Here is a 13170-nt window from a genome sequence, read left to right on the forward strand (position 1 = left end):
CGCCACACATACAGAGACCATTGATACATCAATCGATACCAGTTTTCAGCAGATACGAGAATACCTAGAACGCTACACACACTTGGGGTCCGGGTGGGTTGTAGATAAAATCGATAATGTCTATCTAGACATAGCTAACTATGTGCCGTTCAGAGGCGGGTCATACCTAGCCTTGCCTCCCTACTATAGGAACAAACATGCTATAGTAAACGTTAAGAATAGAGGAAACGATTGCCTGAGGTTAGCTATCAGGTCAGCCTTATTTCCAGCTGACACTAATCCGAACAGGCCTTCTAATTATCCCCAAGACGATGGGCTCAACTGGGATGGTATAGATGAACCCACCCCCATATCCCAGATCACTAAAGTAGAAAAACAGAATAATCTGGCTATAAATGTCTTTGGGCACGAAGGTAACACAACAATAGTACACAGGGTCAGCCCGGTGAAGGATCGCCAAGTTATCAATATATTCATGATCCAACGAGGTGAAAAGTATCACTACACGTGGATAAAACATCTCAGCCGGTTGTTGCATGACCAGTCGAAACACGATGGGGAAAAACACTTTTGTGTACGATGCCTACACGGTTTCAGTCGAGCTGATTTATTAGAATCCCACCGGGAGGATTGCCAAGGTGTGGGGCAGACGACCATACGAGTCGACATGCCTAAGGAAGGTGACAATATCCTAAAATTCAGTAACCACAAGAATCAAATGTCTGTGCCTTATATTATATACGCCGACTTCGAAGCCTTAGTTGTGGGGGATACCCCCAGTGGTGCCGCCGGCGAGGCTCCCTTCACCCACAAAACACAAGAGCATAAAGCCTGTTCGTTTGGATACATTGTCGTCCGTTGTGACGGGGAAACGAAAGCTCCTGTAGTGTATAGGGGGCCTGACGCGGCTGAAAGGTTTCTAAAGTGTTTGCAGGAGGAAGAAAAAATTATTAGGAATGCATTGTATAAAATCGCTCCCATGCGTCTGACCCGAGTCGACAGGCTAGCCCACGCTAGTAGCACTAACTGTCACGTGTGTGACTCACCACTTAACGGTGATTCGGTGAGAGATCACTGTCACATAACTGGTAAGTATAGAGGCGCCGCTCACAACGCGTGCAACCTCAAGCTTAAAATCAACCCTAAGACAATAAACATCCCCGTTGTCTTTCACAACTTGAGAGGGTACGACTCACACTTGATCATGCAGGCCATCGCGAAAATCGATGGTAATATAACGTGCATCCCCAACAACATAGAGAGATACATCTCCTTCAGCTTAAACGGACTTAGGTTCATTGACTCGTTTCAGTTCCTCCTGTCGTCACTCGACAGTCTGGTCAAGGCCAACAATACCTTCCCTATCACCGATCGATACACAGACGCCGAGACTAGACCCCTGCTTATGAGGAAGGGTGTGTACCCCTATGAGTACATGGATAGTTGGGCTAAGTTCACCGAGACCAGACTACCCCCTATTGACTGCTTTTATAGCAAGCTGAATGAGGCGTCCGTCTCACGAGATGATTACTCGCACGCGACTAACGTATGGAATAAACTGGGTTGTAAGAACCTGGGTGATTATCACGACCTGTACTTGAGGACAGATGTACTGCTGTTAGCCGACGTGTTTGAGACGTTTAGGCGGACATGTTTCAAGCAGTATAAACTCGACCCCGCATGGTATTACACCAGCCCAGGTCTGTCGTGGGACGCCTTGCTTAAAAAGACCGGAGTTAATTTGGAATTGCTCACAGATTACGACATGCACCTATTCATTGAGAAAGGTTTGCGAGGTGGGATTTCCATGGCATCCAAACGATACGCGAAAGCAAATAATCAATACGTGAAAGGTTACGATCCTAACAAACCAACCAATCACATTCTCTGCCTCGACGCAAACAACCTGTACGGCTGGGCCATGAGTCAGTATCTACCTACAGGGGGATTCGAATGGGTACCCCACGTTGATGTTATGGGGGTTGCACCAGATTCGAACAAAGGTTATATCCTCGAGGTTGACTTAGAGTATCCCAAGGAATTACACACATCACACAACAGCTACCCCCTGGCCCCCGAACGTATGAGGGTTAACCCAGACTGGATGTCTGAGTACCAACATAACTTGTCAGGTGGGCGTGTGACAGACGTTGAAAAACTCGTGCCTAACTTAATGAATAAGACCAAGTACATCGTTCACTATCGCAACCTACAGCTGTACCTGTCGTTGGGTATGAGGCTGACCAAAATACACAGGGTGCTCATGTTCGACCAGAGTCCATGGATGGAGCCCTACATCAGAATGAACACAGACCTACGAAAAAAAGCCACCAGTGATTTTGAGAAAAATCTCTACAAGCTCATGAACAACTCGGTGTTTGGTAAGACTATGGAGAACCTGAGGAAACGCGTGACCGTGAAGCTGGTTCGGTCGAGTGAGGAAGACAAGCTCAGGAGATTGATAGCCAGTCCGGCATTCAACCGTAGTAAGATATTCACAGACAACCTGGTTGCCCTACACATGAAGAAAAGCCACATAAAATTCAACCGGCCTGTTTACGTGGGGATGAGCATCCTCGATTTATCCAAACACCTGATGTACGACTTTTACTACAACGAGCTCAAGAAACAGTACGGTGACAGGTGTGAAGTGCTGTACACTGACACGGATTCCCTGCTGATGGAGATTCGAACCGAGGACGTGTACGAGGACATGAAAAAACACCTCGATTTATACGACACCAGCGACTACCCTAAGACCCATGCCCTACACAGTACGGTAAATAAAAAGGTCCTAGGTAAGATGAAGGACGAGTGTGCTGGCACGCCCATAGCCGAGTACATAGGTTTGAGACCTAAGATGTACTCCATACTGAAAGCCGACAATAGTGAGATCCGGAAGGCTAAGGGGGTTAAGAAGTATGTGGTGAAACAACACATCAAACACGCCAGATTCAAGGAAGCCCTGTTCAAGACCCGTACCTTTAGACATAAAATGAACACACTTAGAAGTGATGGACATAAGATATACGGACTGACTATAAACAAGACATCCCTGTCGCCTATGGACACGAAACGTTGGATAGCTATTGATGGGATAAACACATACGCGTATGGACATGAAAAAATTTGAGGCTATTTACTACAGCCCGCGTGGGTACTGGAAAGGAGCTAGCGCAGTAGATAAGCTAGCTAAAATAGCGTGAGTACCCCCGGAGGAAGCCAAAGCGTGGCTTGAAAAACAAGCCCTGTGGCAGATCTATTTGCCGGCACCACGCTACGTGCCTAGAAGGAGGTTCGGTATTAACATACCTAATAGCGTTCACCAGGCAGACCTACTGTTCCTACCCCACGACAAGAGGTACAAGTATGCCTTAACCGTAGTGGACGTAGCCAGTCGTTACAAGGAAGCCGAACCCTTGACCACGAAAGATTCGGCCCAGGTAGCCAGAGGATTCGAACGCATATACAAACGCAGCCCGCTGACGTGGCCAACAGAGCTGCAAGTTGACCCCGGACGGGAGTTCATGGGTGCCGTGTCACAACTGCTAGCCAAACACGATACAAAAGTCAGGCGTGGCACGGCCGGAGCCCATCGCAGCCAAGCCATAGTTGAGAGATTTAATAGGACTTTGGCTGAGCGCTTGTTCGGCTATCAGTATGCTAGGGAGATGACCACCCCTGGAAAACGATCGACTGAATGGGTCACGAGGTTACCCAAGGTGGTGTCGGCAATCAACCATGAAGTCACCCGTCTCACCGGTAAGAAACCGGCAGACGCTATCAAACTAAAATCAATAGTTGCAGAGTCGGCCGCTCCATTGCGTGGGAAGGAGAAACAGATACCAGATAGGGCCCTAGTGAGGTATCTATACCAGCCGGGGGAACACGAGGGCGATAGCCGTAAGCGGGCCACCGATCCTATATGGTCAGTCAAAACTTACAACATAGATAAAGTGGATATGAAAGCCGACGAACCTAACTTGTACTACTTAAGGGATGGGCCGGGTAGGGGGTTTGTAAGAGAAGAATTATTGATCGTACCGTACGGCACAGTGTTACCTCCAACACACGTTAAGTAGTAGGGGTAATAGTAGCAAGATCTAAGGTCCCAACCAAAGCCTTATTTAGTAAATAAGGCTTTGTAGAGACATTTCTTGAAAGTGTTTTAGAACTGTCATTCCCTATACTACTACCCAGGTTTGATTCCACACATGGATACATTGCAAAGTGCATTTCTTATGTCAACTGCTGCAATATTTCTGGAATTGAAAGTGGTGTAAAACCAAACTCAATCACTTGATAAATAAATGTCTTAGGATCAGAGCTCATTATAAGGTGCATATTTTACTCAATAAGAATCACATTTACCCAATTAATTACAAATCTGGGAGTACAAAAAAATGCAAAAGAAGCACTTCAAACCCGGTAGGCCTATAATACCTTGCTTACTTTACTCTATTGACTAAACTTGATTGCATATGGTTTGTCGTGGTGCCCCAACTCTGCAACAGTATTTGCAAATGGTAGGTGATGCATATATACATTATACATGTACTGTTATAGCCATAGCGACTGTCTGGAGTTTACTCTAACAGTCACATGATTTCCATGAGGAGTATTTAAAAATGGTTGAAAGCTATTTGGCACGCTAAGAGTTAATAACAACCTTTAGTCTGTTGAGAAGCATTTACTAGTATTTCTTTATATTCAATAAAGTTAATTACCCAATAAGTATAAGAAACTCTGTAAAAGTAATTCTTTTACCTAGTGGGAGTATTCAAAATTCTGGTTACTCCTCAAAAAATGTGATTTCTCATACATAAACAGACATGGGATTAAATACCCAGAAAAAATATCTTGAGCTCTGAGGATCTACACCAAAATGTTGCATATTTTGTAATATAAAAGTCAATATCCAAAGAACAGTCTCCCCTTGTAAATAAGGATTTGCAGTGCACATTTGTTGGAAATGTAAAGTTTTACTCTGTTCTTGTCACATTTTCTCGACTATGTGAACTATATGGTAGAATCATTCTGATAATGCTGGGTTGCTGAAAGTGAACCTTGTTCTTAACAAATAGGCCAGTCACCACTTGTAACAATTCAGTTTGCAGAGTTACCTCCCCTAAACAACCCTTGCAGATGAATAGAACATATGAAATAAATTATCTAAAATCCTGTGACTTAGCCCTGTTGAAGTGTATCTTAAAATTTTCAAAACACATCAGTTCATGATGAATGATGAGAGCAAATTATGAAATATGTTTGAAATTTGAATATTTATGGATTGACTGACTGTTTGACCTGTTCATGACATCCATGGTTGCTTTTTCAACCTGTAAGAATTTGAACACAGCTCTCAGTAACACACACTCACTTAGTTAAGTCATGTGATGAAACTTACATACTCAGAATCACTATGTTTCTGTTTGTAATCCATGCATAAACATGATAAATGTGTCACATCTTTATGACTTTCTTGGCCTTTTTATCCCCCACTGCAAAGCAGAACTATGTATTCATCTGCGAACGTACATACATCACGATTCTTGTTAGTGTGATATCTCTTGAACTGTTGCTGCCAATGTCATCAAATTTGGTGACAGCCTACATTGGTTGTTTGTGCAGACACCAGTCGATTGGATTGAACTTGACCTCATCATCAGGGTCACCAAGACACTTTTCAGACTCTTCTTAATGTCACATCTCATGCACTGTTGTAGTAACTTGTAGCCTATGTCTTCAAGTTGTTGACAGCCTACATCTGGGATTACCCAGACACCCGTTGATTTTGGTGACCATGACACTTTGACCACTTTTCAAACTCTTGTTAATGTGATACCTCATGAATCGTTGTACCCAGTGTCTTTGAATTTGGTGACAGTCTACATTAGGGGATTACTCCGATTTGATTTGATCAATGATTGTAATTTATTACTATTGATCTCTGTGACCAATGTCGATAGCCTAACCTTCAGAGTATTGTAAATCTCTATTGATTTTTGTACAGATCCAGTCCAGTGGAGTGAGGTACATGTTCGGCACTGGATTCAGTGGGCTGTGAAGGAGTTTGCCCTCCAGGGCGTGGACATCGACAGCTTCCGTTTGGACGGCAAGCAGCTGACAGAGCTCACACACCCAGAGTTCATCAACTACATCCCACATGATCCAGGTGACATCTTCTGGACCCATCTTGAGCTGCTTCGCAAGTGTAAATTTGTTGGTAAGTAAGACCATTGTGACTCTTGTCCACTGGGTTTTGCAAATCAGTTGATTATTACAACCTGAAGGGCCTGTCAGCTGGATAGTGTGTTTTCTCAAATTTGAGTGTCAATGAAAAATCTCAAATTGAATTGATATTTCTGTATTTGTTTTATGATCCTAACTCATGTTCTGACTTTGCATAGTTGACATGTATTTCACTGACCACTAAAGAGGAAATGGTTTTCCTGATGTTTTGCATAGTTGCATTTAAATTAATATTAAAATTTGAAGGTAAGAACTTTGCCCAAATTCCACGTTTGTGCAAAATATTTAGTTTGTAATCCAAGATAAATCTCTCACTGGTAAATGTTTTGTTGGTGTGTTTTAGCCGTGATGCAGCAGCCAACACCTCACGCCATCACTACCATCACAGTTTCCACATCAGACACAGAAAGTGAGTTGTAGCACATGTTTGTATCATTTATCTCAAGTCACACCACAAATGAGATTAGTGTCTTTGTTCCAAGAAATGCATAGTTGCAAGTCCACATTACCACAGCAAAGTGAAATGTAATGTAATTCACTATCAATAACACGGCTTTGAACATAATTTTAGTAACAGGTCGGCTTAGTGCAGGGGTTGGGGGTGGTTTTACATTATGGTGTGTGATTGAGTGAGTGAGTGAGTTTAGTTTTATGCTACACACAGTAATATTCCAGCTGTGTGTCATTGCACTCAGTCTGGGTGATTCATTGTTGATAATTGTCTGGTCCCAGCTGGACTTTGACAGGCTCCCATTATACTGTTTGAAGTTGGGTAGCTTGGTAGGTCCAGGTTTGATTGGCTACATAGGTGCAATGCGTTTCCCCTCTTGTGTATCCCCCATCATGATATTGCTGGAATATTGCTGAAAGCTATTGCTTGAATATGGCTGGGTGCTGTGAAAGAAAAAAAAAAGAATGCTTTGTTCTTTCAAGACAACATATTATCTTTGAGGCATGATTCTTTTCTGTTGATAAAGCTAACCACAGGTTGAAATGAACATTGTATTTGCAGATCGTGTGAGATCATTATCCAAATCTTCCCGTCCAAGGTCTCCCAGAATCACAGGAGAAGAACGTTTATCTCCAGGAAACAGAACAGGTTCGTAATTAGGTGTAAGCGTTCTCATTGCCACATATATTTCAATACTGATGCAAGAATAATAGAATTGTAACAGAAAAATCTTCATGCAAATACATCAACTTGAGGAGTATGAACAACAAGCTAGAGACTTGATTTATGTCTGTTGCAGGTAACAATGGTCAGATACAGCTATGGCAGTTCCTCCTGGAGCTACTGACAGACAAGGACTGCCGGGAGATCATCCAGTGGGTTGGGGACGAGGGAGAGTTCAAGCTCAACAACCCCGAGATGGTGGCCCAGTTGTGGGGGCAGAGGAAGAACAAACCCACCATGAACTACGAGAAGCTAAGCCGTGCCTTACGTTACTATTATGATGGTGATATGATTGCAAAGGTTAGTGTCATGCTCAGGGGCAACAAAGGATGCAATCTGTGATATTGCTTGAATATTGATAAAAGAAGTGTAAAACCATATTCACTCACTCACACATTCCAATAAACTTAGTGACATCTGTGAAGATCTTTCTTAGAATTGATCTTCAGTAATCCATGCTTGTTGGATGAGACGACTAGCGTGATCCGAGGGTCAGGCTCAGACTTGGTTGATGCAAGTCATGCTATCCCAAGTGCGTAGATTGGTGCTCGTTATGTCATTCACTTGATCGTCTGGTCCAGACTCCAGATTATTTGCAAAGCTCCATCATCTAGCTGAAATATTGCTGAGTGTGCAGTTACACTGCAAACAACAACAAACCAACCAACAAAGGAGTAGACAGTGACGTGGGTTTTTTACATTTTGTAGGTTCATGGGAAGAGGTTTGTCTACAAGTTTGTGTGTGACCTAAAGATGTTGCTAGGATACAACGCAGGAGAGCTGAACAGACTGGTAGGGGAGTCGGCAGAGAAGAAGCTACAACGAGTACGAGAGAACCTGCGTCCCCTGGGTGTCAAACGGGTGGATCAGAAGACCCAGACTATGTGCTAGACTGTTCCAAGCCTTACAACTAGCTGTGAAAACCAGAAAGTCTCGGTGCTGTCTGTAGCACCACAACTGTTCATGTTCACCTGCAACATGTGGACACCAGAACAATGACCAACCGGTGCCGCGACTGGGCGCCCTGATTTAATTGATGACCAGTGGGCAGCTACAGTGCTTTGTACAGATAAACTGAATTCCATTGTGAGATCTCAGCTGGGAGGTCAGCCATATGCTGCCCATCTGTCCTGGGCTGTGTGTGTGTTTGTGTGAGAGTGTGAGTGAAGAATTTGTCAACTCCAGGGTGGTAAGCTACTGACATTTCAATTAAGTAAATTCTCCATTATGAGCAAGGTGTGATAAACCCAGAGTTTGAATAGTAAGATGAGGATTTTCTTCCCTGAATTGGTTGAATTAGTTTCTTAGTTAAAATATATTTTGTATTTAATTGACCGTAATACTCTGAGCACACTTTGTTTAGAATCAGTGGAAGGCTAATGCAGGGTTAGGAGCTTGCAATGGATTTAAGACGACCTATACAGCTTTTGTGCATGATTGCATTCCTTAAAATGGAATGATAACAAGTAGATAGACTGCTGTCATCATACGTCATTACTTTGAGTGAATCCTGTTTTGTATGTAATTTCTTGAAATCTTTGATGCTACTTGGGAACATAAGAATTAAGAAACATTGTCTTTGAATGGGTTTCCTCATGTCCATAAAATATATATCTCCAGGCCAAAGCACCATTAGCAATGCCAGTATGATTGGAAGATACCAATAAAATGCCGATATAATATAGTATTTATGGAGTTTTAGGGTTCAATGGTTGAATTGAAGTTCCCAACTAGGCAAGGTTTAAACTGGTGAAAAAATCCCATTTCCCAGACAAGTCAGTTTTCATTTTTGGCAGTCAAATAATGGTATCTCACTTGTCAATTGGCTATTAGATAATTTCTGCTTGATAATTTTAAACTGCAAATAAAGCTGTATTTCATTTCATATCCTCTAAAAATGAAGCTATTAAATTTCACAATCATAAAGCTGAATTATCTTCCTTTGCTGTTTATCACTTCTCAATAAGTAGTCCACTATACATTAACATCAAATACCATGTTGATGTATTCTTTCATAATTGCATCATCATGATTATGTCATAAAAATCAGGATACGTGGAAAATTAGAACAATTTACTACACTTGCTCTATATCAAGTGGATTTTTTAAAAAAAATTAACCCCTGGTTTACATCATTGGAGATTGAAACACTACAAGAAAAAGTAGTCATTTAATTCCTTTTGTCGGCTGATCTCCAAGACTTGCTTTGCCATGACTAGGTTGATGTTAACTGTTCATGTATATATGTAAATGTGCAGTACTGAATATTTTATGGATAGGTATGTAAATTCTATTGACTAAAGAGATTTGCTTCAGTTGCTCAAACAACTTCAGGATTTAACAGATTTAGTCAGTTTTGAAATAAAGGTATAAACAGGTACAAAATATAGCTTCAAAAAGCGTAACATCTAATATGACCAGTATCCAGTGGACAGCGGGTTTTCTTCTATGTCATGGTTGTTATCATCCTTCAGGAAATGGCTTCTGATTGATTGATCAGTTTTTCCAGAGTCCAATTGCGTAAGTATTTTAGGAATTCATGGCAGGTGACTGTGGAAGGACATGGTTCCCATAGGATTGCTCAGAGTGTTTCACAAATGTATTATTGAGGATAAGTTTACTTTGACTCCCGTAGAGTGAATAAGTCGTGTTTATTGTCAGGGGATGGGTTCATGATTTATATATTTTCACACCCTTAACGAGCCGCTGGAACTATCATCCACCTGAATAGCAACAATTATAATAGTGGATATTTGAAAAGCACCAGTGTCCACCCACTCATGCATGCTCATGGCGCATTAAAACTATTTACAGAAAAAGGGAAAAAGTCAATTGTAGGTTTTAGTGAAAAGGAATGTCTTTTGGGGCTTTCTTAAAAGAATTCAGTTTTTGGACAAGTTTTGATTTGGATTGGTAGAGAGTTCCATAACAGAGGCGCAACATTCTGAAAACTCCTCTTTCCAAAATACATTCACCAGTAAGTCACTGACGTAGCTGAGATTCCAGCCACAAGATATGCATTTTCTTCATCATATGTTCTGTTACTGCTTCCATTATCTTCACCCCCATATTATGAATATTTGTAAATATTATTTAAGAATTTCCCGACTCAGTTCCTTGTCAGTGCTAAGACATCTGTTTAGATTAGAAACACCTACTTAATTCTGATAAGGGACATTGTTTCTATACTGTTTGCATGTGATGAATGTTCTTATGTTGGGTGCAGTGTACCATTGTGTAGCATGCATTTGGAAGGGCTTGGGCTCATTTTTACTCTTGTAGATTAACATATTTGCGTTACCAAGTGCTGAACTGTAGTGTTAAAACATGGACTCATTTTCAGTACCATCATCACTATCATGTCATATAAGCCCATTTCAGCATTCCATTGTTTTGTGTTGCAAAAACAAATCAGTTTTCATCATACAATGACATGTAGGATTCCTGCAGAATCAGTTTTCCTCACGTCATTGTTAGAGACCAAATATATATACACAGTTGTATATCGTACACAGTCATTAAAATATGTACTGGAGAGTACTTTATAGGCATCGTGTATGTGCTTTGTCAAGGACTCCTCAAAACGAATTTTGTGCAAAAATATTGAAAAATCAAGGCTTTGATTATATGTGTAGCATTCTTCTCACAAGTTTTCTATTGGTGAAGGTTCTTCTTTCAATTTACTGAGCTGTAGAATTAAGACTTTGTGTTTGAATGCATCAAAAGAAATTCACAGCGCTGCTATAGCGTAGCAGATGAGCTGTTCCTAGAGATATTATGAGTATGCACTGTCTGTGGTAGAGGACAACTTTGTTGACAGGCATTTAGCTCATTACTGATTATACTCAAGTTAAGATGAAAATCTATACATGTCAGTAGGACATTGATGAAATATTTTACTGATATAATTGCTTAACAAACAGTAGATTTTAATCACAAACTGAAAAAGTGTTCTTATTATGTAATCTACCTTGAGCTATTCACCTGTAGCCTTTGACAAGAGTGCTTGAAAGCAAGTAGACAGAAAGAAAAGGACGTTCATAAAATTGTTCATGTAATTAATATTAGCTGATTTAGCATTTTTTTGTACAGCTTCCATCCAGAGTATGTTTCTGATTCATGTGGTTTTGCTTCAGGGCTTATGTCAAGATCATTTTGAAAGAGCACAAGTAACTTAAGCTTGGTGCTAATTAGGAAATGGTAAATGCCCTGATCTCTGCCAGATGTATTTTGTGTTTTTTTGCTTGTTTCAGGAAAATGGCAAATGTTCAGTCCTCATTCATAGAAACTACCTCACTAGGAGGTTAATATGTAGCCCACAGAGTTACTGTTTAATTAAGACTTCCATCATTGCTTTTGTACTATTCAGTAGTCACAGATTAGTACAGATTACAAAGGCTGGACAGAGGCTTCAGGTTGAAAAAGAGGAGTGCGATAAATTAGTGAGGCATCTGGCACCATTTTTATATTGGTATCACCACCACCATATTCAAGGCTTTCTGTCAGAGTATTCCTGGATGGAAGGCTGGTCTAGCAGTTCAAGTAGTGTTTTGTGATTAACATGCAAGTTCCTCATATATTAAGACTATTAGAGTTTGAATTATTTCATTGATGCAGGATGATGTCTCATTGCATTGGACAAACCTGGGACATGTAACAACATATTTAGAAAGTCTTTTGTTAGTAGTTTCTTATCAGATCCATTCCAATTTTCCTTAAGGTTCATGTTTTTGTGATGGTTTATCGGATTGGTTTATAATCAGTATGAACTTTGTTTGGTACTGTTGTTGACACTGTTAGTGTTTCCAAGAATTGGGTTAGAATTAGGTCTTCAACCCATTCTTGCCACAGATGTGTGGTCTGGGCGATACTATCCAGCAGCACCAGACGAGTTGATGGATTTTACCATAATGTTAACCCACCCCTACCCCTGCATTTAGCCGACCTATTATTAAAATCATGTTCAAAGTAGTGTTTTGAAATAAGCACACTGCATACGTTCATTCACTGATAGTGAATTACATTTTCATGGTGTTGTGCTAATGTTAATGTGTACATTAAATACTCATTTCTGTGAACAGTGACACAAATTTTCCATTTTCCATGAATTAACAAAGTCAATTGTCTTAGTTATGTAGAGTTGTCATTTCAGTTCTCAATCTTGTATATGCAATACGTTCTCAAACATGAGGTGTTACGTTTGGGTGTACACTTTCTCATCAATGTCCAAATTTCAGCACTCTTCTTAGTTCGGTCCAGTATGAGTAGCACATAACATTGATGTATTCTCTGGCAAGGTTTAGCATGGGCCTTACTTTAACAGCCTCAGGAATAACAAATTTTAATTTAACTGCATGCTGTTTTTTTATTTTCGTTTATTTTTCATAAGAAATTGCAGATCAAAGAAACAAATAGCACCTGTTCAAAATGATATGGAATTGTCATCCAAGCATGTGTATCAGTGTTGGTGTAAACACTGCATTGTCAAGTAAGTGTTTTTACCTTGCAGTAGACATTACTATCTTGTACATATTAACCATATCAAGTATAACTTGTAACAAGTTCCAGCATGAAGGCCATAGTCACTGTTATCTCTATGCACATTATTGTTTTTTTTATTTTTTTGTATATAGTGACCATAGATATTCTGTACATAGTATCATGTATTGTGTAATTTCTTCATATGTGTCAGTTGTGAAGTAAAGCACAACTGGTTCTCAAACCATGAACAGTAGTGTATAAAC

The 13170-nt window shown here is 40.6% G+C and overlaps 1 protein-coding gene across 7 annotated transcripts in view; it reads left to right on the forward strand.

The window, feature by feature from the left end:
• The window catches only part of LOC137287549 (GA-binding protein alpha chain-like), a 28128-nt gene extending 17883 nt beyond the window's left edge, over window positions 1–10245 (forward strand). For all 7 annotated transcript variants that reach the window (XM_067819923.1, XM_067819954.1, XM_067819905.1 and 4 more), the window contains exons 7-11: window positions 6014–6226; window positions 6596–6661; window positions 7265–7351; window positions 7503–7726; window positions 8135–10245. In XM_067819923.1, the coding sequence (XP_067676024.1) occupies window positions 6014–6226; window positions 6596–6661; window positions 7265–7351; window positions 7503–7726; window positions 8135–8317 (773 nt within the window). In that variant the 3' untranslated portion in view covers window positions 8318–10245. The remainder of the gene's footprint in view (window positions 1–6013; window positions 6227–6595; window positions 6662–7264; window positions 7352–7502; window positions 7727–8134) is intronic.
• Window positions 10246–13170: the final 2925 nt, after the last annotated feature.

The sequence above is a fragment of the Haliotis asinina genome, chromosome 1, assembly GCF_037392515.1.
Source record: "Haliotis asinina isolate JCU_RB_2024 chromosome 1, JCU_Hal_asi_v2, whole genome shotgun sequence".
In the NCBI taxonomy this organism is placed as follows: domain Eukaryota; kingdom Metazoa; phylum Mollusca; class Gastropoda; order Lepetellida; family Haliotidae; genus Haliotis; species Haliotis asinina.